Source organism: Vanessa tameamea, chromosome 22 (genome assembly GCF_037043105.1).
Source record: "Vanessa tameamea isolate UH-Manoa-2023 chromosome 22, ilVanTame1 primary haplotype, whole genome shotgun sequence".
Taxonomy (NCBI): Eukaryota; Metazoa; Arthropoda; class Insecta; order Lepidoptera; family Nymphalidae; genus Vanessa; species Vanessa tameamea.
In genome coordinates, this window is record NC_087330.1 from 6,098,180 (window position 1) to 6,120,175 (window position 21,996).

Consider the following 21,996-nt stretch of genomic DNA (forward strand, 5'->3'; position numbering starts at 1 on the left):
ATTATTTGCAAAAACTCAATTACCTATTAAAAGAATAAAAAAAAACCAAATTATGGATGATCATGCACAAAAGATTCGATAAAATGTTTTTATACTATTGGGTAAACGTCGAAAATCCTATGCCGCGTTTTTCATTCAATTGGAAAATCTAAGTTATGAATCTAGCTCAAGGCGGATCCAAACAGACAAGATTGCACTAGCGATATTTTTCTTTTCATATAATAGAAGACTATAGGGAAAAAAAAAACAAAAAATTGATGACTAGATTGTCCTGGGATGTCAAGGGAGACTACCCGACTGCGAAGAACATGTTATTGTGCACAAACACAGATGCACTTCTTACTTCTTTCTCTTTTAAAATCCGATTCACATTCTTTACATTAAAAAATAACAACAAAAAATGTCACTGACTATGACAAAAACCGCCCGCTGTCGTTTAAAATTTCAAATTGAGCAGCGATACTTCGGATCGTTATACATTCACGGCACGAGGGGACGCGGTATACAATATGTATGAAGGCCTATGAAATAAATTTAAAATTTAAAATTCGAACAAAATCTCTCAATTTTGTCATGTCGATACAAATATAGTATTGTATTCTGAAGTTACATGACACGTTGAGGAAAATAAGTTACATAAGCAATCGAATCAACTTCAACTACTGAGATGATTTGATTGTCTATATGTGTTTTATGAAACAAGCTTATCCGTCACTAACAATTGCGGAATCATTCGATTTCGAGTATAACTTGCTCTGACCTTTAGACTAAAAAGACCATGGAACTTAAACCTTTTTCTTCGAATACAATAATCACGGACTTCCATAAAATTTTTCACTCTTAAGGGAATATAAATAAAATAACCAACAATACTGACTCAAAATCAACACCTACCATCGAAAAACAGAAGGCGTTTAGCCATATAATAGAAATAAGAGTTGAAATTACATCCATTCTGCATTTAGTACGAATAATTATAAAAAGGCTCATAACGGTTTCGTTTTAAAAACGTTTAAAATTTTTGCCTGTCATCACGTCACAGAATAAATATTTAAACTTTTGCAAGTGAATTCACAATACTGTTGAGTGCTATTGTTTCAGGCGGTATGCAATGAGCCTTGCTCGCGACTGACAGCAATACCTTTACGAAATACCTTCTTTTTAATTAAACAAAAAATAACTTATTAAATAAAAGTTAAATTAATAATAACTACAGATATGGTTTGTAAGTAGAACGATTTTTTTTTATTCGATAGGATTCATGCACTACCAGTTGATGGTATTATAATATATATATAGATGGTAAAAGTTACAAAGCAAATGTACAACATATATACGCAACTCATACACACGAACGATTAATATAATAGAAGGCTGTACGAACGAAAACACATTAATTATTTTAAATATTTGTTTAAGTTCATTAACCCAAGACAAGGTCAGTTAAATGCATTGTAGTAATAAAGAAATTAAAATAAATTAATCTTTTCGGGATTATTTTTGATATTTTCTTTTTATACTGTGAAGTGAAAACAAAACATTTTGCGTGTTACAATTAAAACACCAAATATTTATCGCAATCTAATAAACCACTAAACAATCTAATCTAAATATTTATCGAAAATTCTATAATATTTAAAATCATTATTTAAAAACATTTAAATGACTGAGCTTATTTAATGAAATGAAAAATATTTTACATGACGTGTAAAATACATCACATAAAATAAGTGTATTAATATAATAAAATAATAAATACGAGTAATTATACAGCGTCAAGTATTTGCACGCCGCTTATTTCCACTACGAGAATACGAGATGAAGTGCAGTACAGTTTTTACGTGCTGGTGAAAATATAATTACAGCTTATGCCAGTGTACAATTTACATTACTGAATGAAAGGGGGAAATTATGCGACGCCATTTTGAAATACATTGTATAAGTGTTGCTTGCAGTTATTTCATATCAATTTTTACCGAAATGGCAGTTGTAATTTTACCTTATTCGTATTTTTTATTTAAGTCTAAAATATGTTAATAACAATTTTTTTTTTTCATCTGTATATATTTGTACTCATTTAATTAGTAATTCTATAAATCTACATGTAAAATCGTTGCTTCAGAAATATTAGTAATTCGTATATATCTCATTAAACTTATGAGCGTCATGCATTCACAACTATATCTACTACAAAATCGTACTTTGAGACCTTCAGACGCGGAGGTCATCATTAAGCGATACCCGGGCGTCTATTTTTAGTGCAAAGGAGAACCAGGATAGGGGGTTGTGACGTCACGCCCCTTCCCTTTAACTCCACTCCCCCGACGGCTTCTGAACGAGACGAAACATGTGTTAACTTTTCTAGCTTAGCGCTGTAGTAGAAAAATTGCTTTCTGATTGGTCTGATACTGTTTTAATCCAAGGATCATTATTAGGAAGGCTTTTGTATCGACTTTATTTTCTGTTCTGTTCTTTTATCTTCAATATTATTAACACCCACTCACAAGTTTTACACGCATAGCGTCTTCACTACACAGAATTATTTAATTCAGTGGCCGATGCTAGAATTGGATATAAAGTATAAGCCGAAATATAGGCGATATTTTTAGACACCTACTGATTTGTTGATTAATACATAAACGACTAATATTACATTATAATTATGAGTTTTAATTTTTATTTCTTTTTTACGACGATTTAGTTTAGCTGAGTGAGGTCGGCATTGATAATGGGATTTCATTTCTCTAATTCCATTAATTAGGAATAAATCTTACAAGCTTATATCTCTTACAAGAGAAAAAACAAATGACTCAAATACTACACACTTTTTATGTTTAAACTTAACAATTAAATATATGAATGTCCTTTAAAACAATATGTCTTCGAGTTAATTGGTTCATAATTATGGTCAATATTTTAAGTAAACGTAAGTATAACGAATCATAATTTAAGTACTTATCTTTTAATATCTAGTCTAACATTAAAAAAATCATAATTCCCTTGAGTATTTTTAGACTGCGCCATTTATGTTTCAATATTTTCGAATGAATAGAAATATATTATCAAGAATCGCATTCAAACGAAATGCCCACTCAATTTATTTAAAATGTATGTCTAGACCGAAACAAATGTCTAAATGTAACTTAGGAAAAGTGGGTGCGGGCGACGACGTATAATCGGATAAATACCTCTTTCTAGGTGATTTTACAAAAACAACTACGTTTTCTATAATATATATATATTATATAATATATTAATAGTATGTATATATTAAGCTGATAATGATTTCTTATATATTACGGATTAAAAAAAATGCTAGACATTTGTGAATGTTTAAACCCAAAACATTTAAATCTTTATACATATATAGCCACTTGACCAACGAGGCATTCAATATGAAGTGAAATATTGAATGTCATTCGAACAAAAAATGCCATCTAGAATAACATGTACGAAGCTTTCGAGTTTCGAGTGAGAATTTATAGTAAAATTGTATTAAACAAAAATTGTTTCGAGTACACAATATAGAAAACTAGAACTATGAACAGATTGCCGGAAATACATATATGCCTTATAATGTGTCAAAGTTTTGTAAATATTTTCCTCCTTTAATAGGAATGGACTGTATACTGTGCTATTGTCTGCTTTGTGACCTTAGCTAGGTATTTTATTGTAACGACTAATTAGGTGGGATATAATCACCATTCGATGGAACCATAACATATTTCACAATGCGTCGCTGTATAAACAAAAACCAAGCAAAAATATTAATCGTTTCACCATAATTGGTTTATTCGTCTGATAAGTCTTATTGCACAAAAACACAATACACCTTAGCATAGAATATACTAAAAGAGTGCAAAGGCGGCCTTATCTCTACATCGATCTCTTCCAGGCAAGCCATTACAAAAAGAAAGAAAAAAAAGTACAATTTACTGATTCTATTAAATACTATTTAAAGTATAATTGACGTTACACTATATACTTCAAGTCGGGTCCGGTCGATCGGGTCCAGTTCACAGGACCATATACAAGTGATAAATAGTTTTATTTGTTAAAAAGTAACGTTCAACCAATAACACATGTACCACAGGATTCCCACACTCAGCGCGGCGGGCGGTGAGAAACACTTTGAACACTATAAACATCACTTGTATGGACTTTGCCTATATGTATGACTTACTTTCATTTATATTTCAAAACAAAATCTAATTAACTACAAAGAGTTTATAAGTTATACAATTTGTTTTTTAAAGTATAAAAAAGAAACCTATCAAGTTATTTCAATTAAGTTTCGAGTGGAAACTTTGAAAGACGTTAATAAAATTTTACTCTGGCTTCATTATTTATTCAATTCTGAACGGTGAAACAAAAATTATGGAACATTAATACATTGCTTTGGCGCTAAATAAATTGTGATAATTCTGATGAATCCGAAATCAAACTGACAGGTCTTAAGTTACGCTGTTTACTATCCTCAATAAACCCACACATGGGAAGTTAGTGTTTATTCAAAATATACGATATAATGATCTCCGTATACGAGAGTAAAGCAGGATAAAATAATGCAATCATGACTCAGACCTACGACACTACACTATTAACTGTAAACGAACTATCTATACAACTATAAATGGAGCATTGAGAGCGAAGTTTTCCGACAATAAGAGACGGTATATAGGACAAATGCACATACATTACTACATAAAGATGTTACACATAATACGACCAATGTTAAACTACTATTAAATAATAGTTACAATAAATGAAATATGACGAGAGATACAAAATATAAGTACAGTACAATATACAAGTAGGATTGTAGAGGAATCATCCTTTTTAAAATCTTATCAAAACAAACAGAAGCCTCATTAATTAATGACACTGTTCTTAATTTGAAATGTTGATTTGTTTATATTAGGAAGTCATTGCTATTTTGTTATTTAAAAAAAAAACATTTTTGCAAACATTCGTTATATCATGAGTCACGAAAAATCATGAAAATTTTTTTTTACTATAAATGTGCACGTTAAAATATGCGGCCTACAACTACCGACGAACTAAATAGAATACATTGCAGTAAAACTCGACTCAACTTTTGTCTTGGCTGTGTGTGTCTGTATGTATCAATGATTTTCACCAGGAAAAATGAAATGTTCCACATGTAATTCTTAATGGCAAAGCATTATTTTCTAATCGAACGCAAACCACAAGACGCGTTCACAGCAGGTCGTATTATACTAAAATGTTATATCGGTTGAAATGTGTGAATAAAAACGAATAAAATTGAAAACAAAGCATCGTACAAGTAAATCACTATATTGTGTTTATTCACACTATCTTGACAATGTTGCCTGATTATGATCAATTAAAAAAAAAACAAAATTGTAATTTAAAAAATATATATATATTCTGACAGTTAATTATATAATTTATTAACAAAGAAGAATGGTTTCCCCATTGAACAGTTACAAGTCAATAATTGTATCTCATCTCCTATAACTGTCCAATGATAGAATAGAACCATGTCAGGATAAATAACGTTAGGTAATCCTTTTAAACCGCTCCAAATAAATTATTTTGTACACATGTTCTCAATCAATATATATAAAACTCTTCCGTTACTGAGTGATTGAGTGACTGAGTGACTGACAGACAACGCACAGCCTAAACCACTGGACTTAGAGACTTGAAATTTGGCACACGTATACCTTGAGTATCCTAGAGGTGCACTAAGAAGGGATTTTTCAAAATTCCCACGGGATAGGTAATAAATGGGATTTATATTTTCGAATCAAAGTAGCTCTATCTCCGTAAATATAATTATTAGGGGTTTCAAATTTACCATACAAGGAGGTTATAACAACAACTAAACTATTTTTAGGATATTTCGGAATTCCCAAGGGATAGGGAATAAACAGGAATTGTATTTTTTTCTTGAAAGTCCGTAGTCCTAGAAACTTGACATGAAGATAGTTATTATAGCACAATAAACTAAAAAAATGTCAACAAAGAGGTCTTACATTAACGTAATATTTTAAGTTAATTTGTAAATATATTCAATTATTCATATTCTACGCGAGCAAAGCCGCGGGTAACAGCTAGTTCTACAATAAAATTGAACGAGCTGATTGGAGTCCTCGATACTTACAATGCAAATTAGCATAATCCAATTAGAACAAGTATTACGTTTTTATTTTGTAGACAGAGCCTTAATGTATTTTATCCCGCTACTTAATTACATTTTTAATTGTTCTTTAATACATTTAAACAAGAAAAAATAAATTTAGATAAGAGACTTCGTTGTAAATGTACTTTACAATGAAATTAAATCTCTCATAGGTTTCGAAATTCCTGAAAAATCTTTTGAATGAACGCGTAGTTTCGCCGGCGACACACTAGTTATTAATAAAACAAATATACTCGTTTTTTTTACTGTACTCAAAAATAAATTTCCAAGAGATTATAATATCGTATCAATGCTCGTTTTTAGCTTCTAGAATCTAGACAATTAAATTAACGTTACAAATGTAATTATTACATAGCATTCGCTCTGATCTCCACTTTGTCCCGTTTGGCACTAATCGTGTACGCCAATCGTACTGCAGTAAATGGTAAATAATTCAATTAGTTACACATGTCGGGAGACAGTGAGACACAATTTGTGTTGTTGTTTACTGACCTCAATCTCGTTTTGAAAACTGCTTGTTTTAATAGCGGGTTGTTTATATTAAAACAAGAGAGACTAGATTGTTTGTATACATTATGATATTTAGTATTTTAATTTAATTAAAATTAAACTGATTTTATGTTTCTTAAAATGAATCTAAAAAATTCACACACACCCACGTCTTTGCCCTTTCACGTCTAACCTATAAAGGGACATCGATCGGAATGTAATAAGGAGAGCTATTGGCCAGTCCGACATGTCTGGCTAAGGAAAAATCCGGCCTAGCCATCGCTAAGGAAAAGTGCGGCTAGGTTATTCATCGACTAAGGTTTTATTGGTTCATTTCAATGTATGAGACGCAATTGCGACGTTTTCCTCTAACCAGCTGCATTGTTTACCGCTTATTTATAGCAGAGTTTAATGGATATGAGCGTTTTATCTACTCTTCCATACGCTGTCCATAACGACGCAATAGCGAAGATATCTACAGAGGCAGGAAATTATAAAAAGTTTAAAAGTTGAAGTATGACAAGTAGACCATAATAAAATTGTAATATTAATTTAGGCCGAGATGACCTAGTGGTTAGAGCCCGGGCTTCTGAACCGATGATTGCGGGCTCAACTCCAGGCAATCACCACTGAATTTTCATGTGATTAATATACATATATAATATAATGTATGTTTATAACTTATCTCACCGCCGCAAGGAAACGTGTATTAATCTAAATACAATGCTACATGCGTGTGATACACAATACGCATTGGAGCAATGTGATGAATTTCTTTCCAAAACTTTTCCTGTAAAGGACAAGTAAATGCAGTAGCCCAGCATACGGCATTTACAGACTTACGTTACCTACTACTCATTCACTAATTAAGTAAAATTAACAAATATAAACTTTGCACAAAATATCACTAAAACACTGAAAGTTTGATAAAATTTAGTATGAATCTAGCTAAAGTATGTTGAGTAACGTATATACTTTAGTATGAAGTTGTAACCCCCATGAAGAATATAGGCTGCTTTTTAATGCCGGTGACTAAAGCCCTCAATGCGAGCGAAACCTATTTATAATATAACGGTTTTTAGAATAACACAACAACGTATAATGACGCAACAACATTTAATAACGCGACATCTAGATAAATGTTGTTTACAACTACAACGTATACATACAAAATTTAAACTAAAACTAAACAACTCAAACATCTTATAGTATTTCAGATAAATATTTATACTTATAGTATCACAAATTATCAGTTTAAATGTAATAAAGACTATCTATTATAAACTATTTAATAATTTATAAATGTAAGTACATTTGTAAATGAAATATGTTATTTACTTTATTATAATTTATAAAACATACAATTTCTACTGAAAAGATACATAGCAGTAAGAATAGCATTTAAATGTATGTATAGAGAGATAAGATGGAATCTAGTTTAAACCGAATAGGTACAGTGAAAACAGATAGTACTATTTTAAGACCAGGTTATACAGACTATGCTAATAATGTAATAGACACTTAACTGAAGTTGATTTAATATAACGTATACTTTGGAAGTAGAAAAACTGAGTGGAGCAATATTATATTAAAATTTATGAATATCTATATATACTATACATATATATGTACAACATATAATGTGTTTATAACTAGATTTGCAGTCATTACTAGTATAGTTAAGACAACGTGATCTCTTCACCATATTAGAAATACATTCAGTTTTTAAATATTTTAATTAAACTGAGGTTTGATATATTTATATATATCCTTGAATAGAATTACAATAATCGAGGCATTGACACGATAGTATAAAAGATACAACGGTGACATAGATAAACGCAGTCGACGTTGTGCCCTATCTAATGTAGCATTAGTATGAAGAACACGCGCATGCGCAGAATAATGCACTCATAAAACATGTTTGGTTCAGAATAGACATTATCAATGCTATCGATCCCGTGATAATGGTCGCTTTCATACATCAGTCTTTATCTAGCCCTAAATACAAGGCAAAATCAACTTTAGGGCCATACATTTAAGTCCAAAAATATACGAGCATTTAGTAATTAATTCAACTACTATAAGAGAAACGATACAAAATCGACTTTATTATCTAGGCATAAAAGTACAATGTGGAATGTTGCTGTGCAATTTATTTCGTTGTATCATGTTGGTGTTCAGACTAATCGAATCGCGCTCGATAAAACATCGGAGAAAGCAATTAACTGCATGTTTTGTCTGAGGGTAGATTTACAAATATTTTCTACGACTTTAGAAGTAGGTACTTTTGTTTCGATTTTAATGTTGCTTTAGTTTTTTCCGGAGTTAATACCAATGCGTTCCCTTTGTTGCATTTAGCTTTAGATTTAATTTACGTTTTAGAATAGAAAAGTCGCAAAAGATGTTTTATTTTATTAAAACCATTAACATATAATTAAATAGGTAAAAAAAACTACAAAAATGTATGTATGTTTCTAATGAAGATTTATTTTGTTACGTCTGTTGAAGTTCTAATAAGTTTTACTTATCGATTGAATGGAACATCATTCGAGATCCTTAAATATATTATTTATTGGCGAAAATGCAAACATTCATATAACTCAATAATAGTCTAGTATATTTATAACTAGTGCCCGTCGTTATCAACGAACGTAGCAAATAGACAAACATGTACTAATTGTCCGTCCGAGTGCATTGCACTATGTGCAGCGGCCTCGACGACGTGCGTCATAGTTAACAATACTGAATTATAATTTACTTAAAATTGTTAAACAACGAAACTAGTACCCTTGGTCGCGGTACATTGACGTTGACGGGAGTGGTAAATGTTTTCTTACTGTGCTAATGACTTTTCTACTGTTATATACAACAGGTAGGTGAGAACAGGTCAGTCGATAAAAGTAAACTTAAGGTAAAATAATTGACTGTTGAAATTATCAAAATCAATTTACAGTTAATTCCATATAATATTTATATAATAAATAGTATTTCATCAGCTTTCATATAACTCACACAATGAGCTTTCACCGAATAGGCCTGGTCCTACGGATAAGTGTACGGACCACATTCACAGTACAATAGATAACCGTCCACCTACAGCGTACAAATGAACCAACGCATACGGCAGACGAATACTTCTGAAGCATCACAATTTCGTTTCACATACAAACATATATAGTCCTTATTGTCTTAACATAAAGACCATAATGCTGATGTACTCTAATGGGCAGCAGACGTGTTAGATACACTGCTCTGTGATGTCTAGTCGAACTATAGGAAAACCTACTAATTATATAATATATAAAATCGAATAGATAAGTCATAGACACGTCAACTTGATAGAGTTGATCAATAAAACAATTTTTAATGGATTATTATCGTAAATAACATTTATTACGAAGAACCAACATTTTTAAATTTAAAGTTGAAATAGATGCAACATAATACATTAAAAGTATATATTATACTATCAATAACCTCATTCCACGATATCAATTGCTAAACCGGTGGCAATGATCATGCCTCGGTTACACGAGAGACGTGATCGCCATCATGATATAGTCACTTTCGATACATCGAAACGCTTAAGGCTCGTGGGCCCCATTTTTATTTACACAACATATTAACACATGAACGTTATGAAGACCATTTTAATTTATATCGCTAACAGTCATTTTGCCACCATTTGCCGCTAGAGTTACAGTTAATATATTATATGAAAGTATTATAAATAAAATATTACAACGTTTAAGATAATATGTATTAATGACAATATAGCGAATTTTATAATTTTATACCATAACCTTACGTAATATGTAAATTACGATCATGTTTAATGGTTGGTTTTCTACGCTTATCTTACTCTGTACAAGCATTAGCTTGTCAAAGCCGTTATTAAAATATTAATTAGCGATTTATAGTAATCGTACCATCGTAAAAAAGTGGTTAAAGGAAATATTTTTAACACCTGCTTACGACGAAATAAACAACCGTCTCAACCCGTGGATTTCATAAGAGCTAAGTAAGGAAATTTATGTAAAGTGCAACCAGCGTCTCAACCGCGCTAATAGTGGCGGGGAACCATGATTCCAACAAGACCATTCCCACGAAAGCATGGCGTCAGACAGGCGATCAGCCGCAAGTTACCAAATGCATTCCATACAGTTTACACATTTCACCGATCCCAAATAAATAACATGCGAATGATGATACAACACTACAAAGTAATGATGTACACACTTTAATTAATAAATTAAAGTTTACTTTTATTAAGACTACAAATGTATACAGGTACGTCTTCTAATAGAAAATAGAATCTTCACGATTTCAAAGATGTCGTCGTTCATTAAATTAACATAAAGTCTGTAGTAATTACTGTCTAACTCAATGGGTTTATTTCTAATTGATTACTTAAATCATTAACTTAATAATGTGAATTGAACGCGTGCCTGCATGGCCTTAGTACCTTCATTATTTATGAAACTTGTAGTGTTTAAACGCAAACTTACACAGCAATCGTTCTGTGAGATATATATAATAAATACAAATATAAAGAAGATACAAAACAATAAGAAATACATTTCTTTTTGTCTGGTTCCATTCCTGGTTTATTTACCGATGAAAAGAACTTCGTACAAGACAGCCTAGATAAGCACCACACACTCATCAATTATTCTACCGCCACACAGCAATAACAGCAAGCTGTGTTCTACTTTGAGAGGTGAGGTAGTCATTGAAGTTATGGCCTGTGGCAGTTTATTGACGGTATACTTAAGGCACGGTATTTTTCAATATCAATGTATATGGGCGATAATAACCCTTAACTGTCAGGCGATAAATTTGCTTGTCTGCCTTCCAATTTAGTAGACAATAATAGTTGTTTTACAATTCAGTAGTCGAGTTATATGTCTTTCGTCTTTTAGTTACAAATAATAATAGTTATTTCTGTTTCAGCCAATTTTATCGCTAAATATGTCCCCGAGTTCTACAAATACAAATCATTTACTAACCTACATTTCACATGTAACATACGCTGTCGTGTCGTGTATAGACAGTAGACAGGTAAATGGCATACTTCGAAGTTATTATGGTGTACCTGCAGGCGACGAATACACACACAGACGAGTTGGAACATGTTACTTACTTTTTGATCTAATAATTTCAGGTTGCATACATTTAGTTGTTTCATCTCTATAGAATCTGCTTTCCGAACCGGCAATATATTTACATTTAATTTTATGTCTATTCAAAAGTACTCGTAAGAACCTACTTGAATAAAGTATATTTTGATTTTAGAGTAACAAAATTCAACTACCGAGCAATATATTCTATAAGTTGACTTTGCAGTAAGGTCGCCTGACGCCATATACGACTTCTGTTGACGATAAATAACACACTTCTACGATATACGTAAAACTTTTATAAAAAACTAATCAAAACTTCAAATTTTTATGAGCTAGATGATAACATATGTATTATACATAATTATTCAGACCTTGATATTTTGATAATAAACATTATGTTGTATGATTTTGTAATGGAATGATTAGTATTAATTGTGTGATTATAATATAATTTTAGATTTTTTAAATAAAAGCCTATAACAATAAATACAAAAATAAATATCGTTTTCATTCAATGCATCGTTTAGTAGACAAAAACAAAAGCAAGTGTTGATTAGAGGTTCAAATGAACGATAGACATACATATGTACACACATAGCGTACGAGGCTACGGGTTGGTTGTATCATTAACTCCACAAGAGGGTCAACTAACACGATAGCTGCGATGAACGAGACATTATCCAAGCGTGGAAGGGCGTGTACAAACATATTGTTTTCGCTTTTGTAATGAATACATACGTATTGATAAATACTGGTACGGTTTGTTATTCGTAATTCAAAGCGAAATTGTTCTACAAAGTACTAAAATGTTTTCAATACAAATAAGAGAGAATACTTTGAAGTGTGTATTAATTATAATGTTAGAAATTATGTATGTAACTGTACTCGCATTTAGCTATGTAAGCATAATTTTATTAGTATATTTTATTCATATATGAGTTAGACCAATAAACGCCACGATACAGTAAACATTTGTTTTCTTTAACTAGAGAGTAAGGTTCCAACATCACAACTTGAATCATCACACTTAAGTTCTCATATAAATTACGTATTAAATAGATTAAATAATATTAACTAATTATAATGATTATTATTCATCATCATAATTAACTGTTATGATTCGTATAAGAGTGCAATTATACTCCATGTCTTACCGTTTCTACTAATCTACTTTTCAAACCATGGCATTACTTCTTAAATTCTTATAAAATGGCTATTAAGAAAAGATAAAAAATGTTTACTGAGAGTTACCTAATATTGGTTATAGCGATATAAAATTTAAAAGTCACCTTATATTATGTCGTTAATGTTTTATTTTTTATAAATACAAACAATGTTAACTTTCTAAACGGAATGTTCATTTAACAACGTTCAATATTTTCAAAGCATGTCCAACAACGTATAATCATAGAAGATCGACATGCGCATACAACATTACTGGCAGATGTAACCTCAATGTCTTGCTTGACACAGACTTGACACAGGCATGTTGGACACAGACTCGTCTACTAACAACGATTAGTCTATTATACTACATGCATATAAGAAAACTGTTATTCTTTATATATTTTTATACAAACTCGGGATAAATCATAATGTTATTATTATAGACATTATTAACTTTGCCGTTTCATAGATTCAAGTCATTTGTTAAAAATACATTGGTAAAGAAGGCATATTAATCGATATAAAAGTATATTGATGATAAAAAAGCGTGGAGTTATTGCTTGTTGACTTCCAGGTAGGAGACATAACATACATATACAGGGTTATTGGTAATTCGATGTATTCCCGTTAGGAGGTGATAGGGGTGACTATTTGCGATAATTTTAACCCCCATATGCATGATGCAAAAGTGAACCATTTTTGAGTTATCACGTTTTTTAGATGTTTTCAAAATTGCAACTTCAAAGATTTATTTTAAAAAAAAGTTTCGATTAAAATCTACTTTTTTCTTCTGATTTATAAAAACGATTGTGATTAGGGTTGCTCTTTAACATGTGAATTAAAAAATATATATATTTAATCAACTCGTATATAATAACCATTAACAGTACACAATCTAAGGTTATTTTCCATTACTAAAAGAATATATATTAATAAAATATACTATAAACTTAAAGAAAAACCAAGCGTCTGGTTTGATAAAATTGTTGTGAAACAATTGTTCGAATTGGCCAATTGTTCACGGCCGATGTCGAAATTTGCGGACGAAACAGCTTGTTTAACATATGGGAACCGAAGTTAGATATGTGATATCAGTCTCAAGTCAAGAGGCCACACAACAATGACCGATGTAGAAGCTAATCGAGAACCATACATTAAAAAAAAGCAAGGAGAAAGTTTGTGACAACCACTATTCAATATGACGTCCGCAGTTTGGTCGATGTTGCCAAAACTTTTGAATGATGAAACGATACATCATGATGTTTTTATTGAACGAAAGTTTCTTGTGTACTAGTTAGGAAACGATTTTTCTTATTCATGTTACATCAAACTTAATATATATTGCTTGCAAAAAAATCACTGCAGAAATCGAGGGTCGGTAAATACAAACATTTCACTTATAAAATACAATTGTTTACAATTGCAGATCGAACAAATAGTTCAGACTACTTAATTGCGTGATACTACCATAATAAAAACTTAAATAACGCATATAAAACAATTCCATCCCTGCTTCCATTCTCCATATATGACCATTTAATTATGACGCTAGCGTAGTTGTAACAGCGGCAATGTTTATATTTTATTATCTTATTACGCCTCTTCCACGTGATGGCACTAACATTAAACAATGTTAGCTTTGTTATTATTGTTTGCACCGACAAAATATTGTAAGTCGCAATGTCGTTTTAATTACGTATCAAATATTTCGACTCGAAAAATAAATGTGTCCATTTTGTCACCTGAACCTTAATTTTCGAAAGTAGTAAAACATATATTAGTTTATTATTTATCTATTAAAACAGCTGGATACATTTATTGTCGTTCAATACAGTAGTGCATTAACCTGCTGTTTTATTATAATGAGTAATCATCAATTAAAATTGGTATCTCCATAACTGTCAACGCTAACGAATTCATAGCATGTACCTCGTTATAATATCGATACGCTTATGTTAATAACAAATTTATTACCTCTAAACACATTACAAAGTGTGGAGACAGTAAAGACCGTAGCGGCAAGTACCAGGCTCAAATAACAAACGAAGACTTTGGCAGTATCAGTATGGCAACAGCGCGGTTACGTAACGCGAAACGTGGAGCGGGGGAAAAGGGTGACTGACCTGTATGGTCCGCCTGCCAATTTGCCCATCGCATCACATCACGAAATCTGCGCTGCATATAATGCAAAATGTACATGTTACGATACAACAAAGTCTGGTGGTACGTGTTAATATCAGTCTAATGAGGACGAAATAGAGACGAGTATCGACTGCATATACAACAAGTGTGAGCAACAATGCGTTAAGTATTAAATAAACAAAATGATACACAAACACAACCACCTAAGTATTTTCAAGAAAATACTCCACATATGATTATATATACGATTTAATATAAAACAAATCTATTGACAAGACTTTACAAAAGTAAAATTGATTGAAATCTTCAAATATTACATGGATTACAACATACAAGTAAAAAAATGTCTAACAGGATAAATTATCTGAAAAATATTTCATAACACTTGTTCGGTGGCAAAATAGCACTCTCGTTTGAAACTACCAAGCGTTTCAATACATTTCCGCGTTCTTTAAAGAGATTCGAGACCAGCCGAAACATAAGATAAAATAATTGATCGTTGATCAAAATTCACGTCCGGACGACATATCCTTGAGTGGGTTCCGCTCAATGCTTTGACGACAGACTTTTTGTGTATTTTTCCGCAACATGGCACAAAGTACCAAAAGGGGGCGCAAGGCAATCAACAATAATATCTTTATTACTATAATTAAGAAACAAACGATAAGGAACGACGCACGTAGAAATAGAAGCCGTATAAATTTGATACCTTTTCTTATTAATACACATCAGTACTGACATGATGAAAAACGAGATTCGTATCAAAACCCCTTGCAAAAAATAAGTTGCGTCGTTGCGGTCTTGTTAACCATCGCCGCGCCAAATTTGGCTCAACAGCGACTTGGCAACGCCGTGCCGGTCGCTCATGATATGCACGTAGCCACTTTACTGGGCGTAAACAAATAGTATTGCGTCATAACACCTAATCGGCTAAATTGCACCTAATGTTGATAGCTGTAAAGCTGAAATTTCATCGAGAGCTATGAAGTTGTTATTCACGATTTTCTTGCTATATTTTTGAGTAACACTTAAGTAATTTCTGGATGAAAAAGAATTTCGATTGACGAAATTACGGAGCTAAATAGCAGCAAAAACAACAATATACCCGTCGCTCTCAATTTTCCTCGTTTTCAAAACCTTCATATAGATTTAATCGCGGCATAACAGATTTGGCGCGGTACCTTCATAGTTTTCACATTTCTGACTAGTAGCTAAATGACCTCGTTACCATAGATTTCTAAAAGAAAAATAAACGACTTTTGTCCCGTGCTCGATAGGTAAAATATTCCAGAGTCACGTTATCCTGTCACGAGGCCCAATCTTTGTTCCACGTGCCCGCCGATCTGTTACGCAAACACAATATATTTTCCATCTCGAAATGTGTTAGGAAGCGTGGCCTGAAGCGTGATGTTTTACAAAACCCTGAATACATAACTTAAACTAACGAAATGTAAAGATTTCGCGGGGCATATCGACTTATAACAATGCACGTTTATCACTTAAGCCTGCACACTATTCGCAAGTGAATTTTGCAAGATACAAAATCGACACGTCTTATCTTTCATGTAATGCAACCAACGATTTTTTTTAAATAAATTCAGTCACGCTTATGTATTTTTCCTTTAGTCATTGTAACTGTTTAGTTAAAATATTGCAAAATACGATTGATAACATTGTATCGATAATATAATTAATGACTAATATAAAGAATTTATAAATACCTTCTATTTCATTTGAAATTACTTCATTACGATAAACAAAATACTCGAGAACGGCCTGAAACAGTAGAACGGACTGAAAGTATCAAATAGCGACCAGTTTAACACAATAAAGGTTTGCAATCCAATTTCGGTTGGCGCGTAACAAGAGCCGAGTTACTTTCAAAACTGCCCCAGATGTTAGCTAACGGTAAAGACCATCTCGCGACAGATGTACAGGTCTTTAGAGTTTAAGGTGAAAAGGTTTGGGAAGGATATTATTGATTCAATCAAAAAATATAATTATAAAATTTAAAAAAAAACAACATATCAATAATATACTTTCTTAACTAAACGTTCGGCATAATCTTGAGGCCCAGTATTTGACAATTCAGCCCTCTTTGACGAAATTGTTCGAAATTTGATTAATTTACCTTCATATATAAAACCACATATTATATATCTAAAATGAAATCGTATGTATTCGATAACCGGGCAAATTGATTATATTAATCAACATAGCCAAATAGTCGTTACTTTTAAACGTAAAAAATGACCTAACATTATTATATCGTTTTTACACACAATTTTTTGTTTTGTATTTTATATTTTTAAAAGTCACACAAGAATAATGCTTGACGCTTGTGATAAGACGAATTCCAAGCGAGTAGATGGTGGAGACACAAATAATTTATCATTTAATTCTAGTAACATTTATAAAATACTTAGTTTGTGTAACCAAAACGACTTTTTGTTTCTTCAATGATTCAATTAAAGGCAATTATTGGAAAATATTTTTTTTAAGACTTCACCGAAGTTTTTTTAATCATAATATTGAAAAAAAAAAAACAACAGCTATTAGCACAAATTAGCATGAAATTCATGCTTCATTTGTCTCACTGCTACTTCCAACATGAATATTTATATTATGTTGAGATTGTTTAATATTCATTGAATATTTGTCATTTAACGTTACGTTCAATTTCATTTAACGGTGCACACGTACATAGATAGATAACATTAAAATGCATTGTCGTTACGTTTCAGGTATGGTCGTTTATGTAAATTATTTATATTAATCTTCATATTATGGTTTATATTTAGTATAAAGAATATACAAAAAAAAATCCATGTGCTATTAACCATAGTGTCAAATTTTGGTTTGGTGTTATAGTAAATTGATTACATAAATATCAACGCTATACATAACGACCATGATTAAAAAAATGACCCTGCTTCTAGTGTCGTTATCAAGAAAACATTTAACCGCAGACAAATTTATCTTACCGCGATAAGTCCTGGTGGTTGGGTACCTTGTTTTGATATGCGTATAACGGACAATCGAGTCTTTAAATTATATTTTTATAGGATATTCTAAACCGCAAGAGAATCTAATTTCCATTTGTCCATTTCAGCTCGACGGGTAATAATCACGTGAATTACCGTCACGAATACCAATTAACAGTACAATCAAAAAAAACTTCATTAATTTTTATAAGAGAAGCTTAATTATCACATGACTGATAAAAAAATCAATTCATTATATGTACTGACTAACAAAAAAAAAACATAATCTAAAAATATAAACAAATACATAACAAAGAAAAAGCATATTTTAAAATATCTGCCGAAAGTGTATTTTAGTATAAAAATATGTGGGTAACGATAAATAGGTGCCAATTGTAGGCCTTGTTTCTATATATATATATAAACATAAATTATTTGTATATAAGAAAACAAAATCAACATTACGAATAATTTGTAATTTAAATATTTCTAAATCTTGATCGTATTGAATGGTACTAGATAGAAAGCTAGCTTACCTTGCAACGAGTGTTGTCAGATAACGTATGTTGCGTTTGCTGGTTGTGCTGCTGCGGACTCAGCACTCGGCGCTTCTTAGCTGGTTGCGCCGGCGACTGGGCCGGGTGGTTATCTGACTGATGGAACTGACTGTTGCGATACTGGGTCGGCTCCGGGTACATGACATGCATTCCCTGAAATTGAACGACAAAAATCAACTACTTGGTTTCTTATTATTTACAATTAAGTAAATAACGAGAATTGAATATCGTGCAACGATACACACTTCAAATGCAGCATAGATAATTACACTGTATATTATTATAATAATAGTCGAAAACTAATCAAGTCCAAAATTAATTACTTTATGAGACGAAGATTGGACACTCCTAATATTTTCGGCAACTCGAACGATGTAATTTCGCTAAAAGCGTCATAAAATTGAGTTTTCATTTGCTAAGAGCCTAAGAACTATTATTGGGAAGTATGTCAACGTACCCTCAATTCTCCGGTAGAGACCGTGGCACGAAAGGTAGGAAAGACTCTAGTAACGCTTCTTTTATTCGAATAATCATAAAACAAACGATTTGTCAAGAAAAATAAAACATTTTTAGACCTTGATAAGAACCGCAAAAAACTTTGTGAATTATTTACATCATAAATAACGAAACAGGCTGATATGATATTCATTTGATAACAGTGAAATGTGAGTAGAGCTACACAATCTCGAATAATATTGAAATTCGATTCGACGAGAATAATCGACGAGCTTTAAAGCAACTTGATTCAGTGTGAAATCCGCTTATTAAGATAATAAAATAACCGACGAAAACTTGTAGGTTTTCACTTACACTAATTATGAGCTACGGTTCTATCGATTTAATTTAATAAAAACCTATAACACTTTATGAAGGAAGTATCGTAAAACATACATCACTTACTTTAATGACATTGAGTTATTTTGTAATGTGAAATTGTCATCCATTGTAATAAAAGATAGAAAGTTAAACGTTGACAATAATAACAGTTATTTAACAAATGTTCTAATCCTAGTAAAGCTATTAAATACGCCGAAATAACTTTTGTAATAGTTTCCTGACGTCAAAGTTTATTTTACAGTACTAATGCTTTTTAAAATTTCATTTTTGTAAATGATATTTATTTATTATGAGGTCTATTTATATATCAATAAATAAATATTATTATATGCTATAATATAAATAATAATTAAGAAAATATTATACCTAATTTAATGAGAAGTTATCAAATGATTGAGAAAGAGAATAAAAAATCTAAATACCTAAAGTTGGATGAATTTAAGGAAAACTGCATTTCTCGAGAAGCCAGTGAAATAAGATTCGCAAGCTTTACGACGGACGTGTGTCTTTGGAAGCGAAATTTCATCTTTGAATAATGCAACTAAATGTTCTTGCTGAATACATTCACCACATTTCTAGGATGTTAAATTGTTAAATTATTTGGGTCGTAATGTAACGTGAGGCGAAATTATTTTCAATTAAACAGGAAAAATATTTCAACAAAACATATAGTCATTTATATTTATTTAAAGTAAACTTTGTTCGAAAATATAACGTAATTTTGCTTACAAAAATTAAAAAGGCAATATAAGATGTATTAATAATTATTTCCTAATGCGCTTATAAATAAGTAATTCTTAAACCAGAAAGACTATAGTATACGTATACATTTGCTTTTGATATTCCTAAGAATAATTAGGATTATGAAACCATATCGGTCTTCTCGTCAGAGAAAGAAACGAATATGTAACGTATATTTCTAAACGTTATATAATTGAATTTTCAATCGCACAGTCGCTGCTATTATCCAGCGAACAATACACTATGGTGTACCTACCATTAAGGGTTATCGCCAAAACTATCGTAACTTTCTAATCCAAATTACGTAGGTGGTGTTACAGTAGAATAGGCAGTTAAGATGGAAACAGAAGATATGGCCACGCAGCGGACGTGTAATTTGCAAATATATGTAAATTTGGAAGAAAAAAATCGGCTGTTGCAATCGGAGGTCGCTTGCGTGTTTTTATTTTTCGATTACCAGTTTACCATACATGGTATAATATATTTCCGTCTCGTTTTAGTTGTATACTAGTTTCGGCTTGAAGTAGGCCTAATCTAAATGAAAAATATAATTTGCAACACATTTTTTAGTCTCTGTCAATAGTAATTTTGACCTTATGATAAATGTCATACAAATCCATAGAAAAAGCTTATCCTTAATCTTTTTATATGCTTATATAGAAAAAGTAAATAGGTATATATTATTTTAAGTAGTATGTGAAACTATATTTGAAGTGAAACTTCTTTAGTTGTTGTGATTTAAAAGACGATGAAAAAAAATTCAATTTAATTATAAAATGTCACTGCACCATGTGTGCATTGCATAAATACCTTTTTTTATAATATCCAAGTATATAACTGATGAGCCAATTGATAATAAGTGATAAAATATGGTCACAGTAGTTTGTAAGCATCAAAAAAAAATAATCTTTATGTATTTAAGTAATGACAACTTTAAGATGATCTTAACATACTTATTTGGCAGTACAATGAGTTGTAATTTGATGGTACCTAACCAGAATAGCCTAAACAACAGCCATACAAATAAAATGAATCATATTCTGATTTAAAATAACTAATATTAATACAGTAATATCGATTTCTATATTGCAACAGTCATAGGCTAAATTGCAATACAGTATCATAATATATATTCATATTGATTACTCTATAAATATATATAGCTTTATATGAGTTTAATACTATACCAACAAGTATAAATATGTTTTTACATATACAACGGTACTTATTACAACATTTTTTCCTTATTCTATCTATCTATATCTGTTTTCTTTGTAGTATGTATAATAAAGAATTCAATTATAAATCAGTAGTAGTCTGTAGCACCTACTTTGGTCTTTCAGACATTTTGTTTTATCTACTTTCTATCTATATCAATATAAGACTCCTACAAGTTCAATAGACATTAACGGCAATTAGTATCCCACAAACATTGAGTTACATTTGTGCATAAACTTTATTAAACTACATAAAATATGTGCATTGATAAATTATAATATTTAAAATTGATTAAATATGTAAATGAACTAAGAAAATACAATGTTTTAAATTGGGTAATGCATAAGTAGAACAATGAATCGTAGGTTATTTTAATGTTGAGGTAAATAATGATGAATGAAAAAACCTTTACTGTTTGTGTATCACATAAGTATGTATAAAATTGTAGTGTATATTTAAATATTTTAAGTATAAGAATTTAAAAATGAACTTTTGATGAGATTTGTTTTTAGTAGGTTATTTCACAAACTAAGGTACACAACAAA

At 31.0% G+C, this 21,996-nt stretch overlaps 1 protein-coding gene across 2 annotated transcripts in view; it reads right to left on the minus strand.

Moving 5' to 3' along the window:
- The window catches only part of LOC113396572 (homeodomain-interacting protein kinase 2-like), a 102,398-nt gene that overhangs the window by 78,268 nt on the left and 2,134 nt on the right, over nt 1-21,996 (minus strand). For both annotated transcript variants that reach the window (XM_026634561.2, XM_026634559.2), the window contains exon 2: nt 18,635-18,808. In XM_026634561.2, coding sequence (XP_026490346.1) covers nt 18,635-18,805 — 171 coding nt within the window. In that variant the 5' untranslated portion in view covers nt 18,806-18,808. The remainder of the gene's footprint in view (nt 1-18,634; nt 18,809-21,996) is intronic.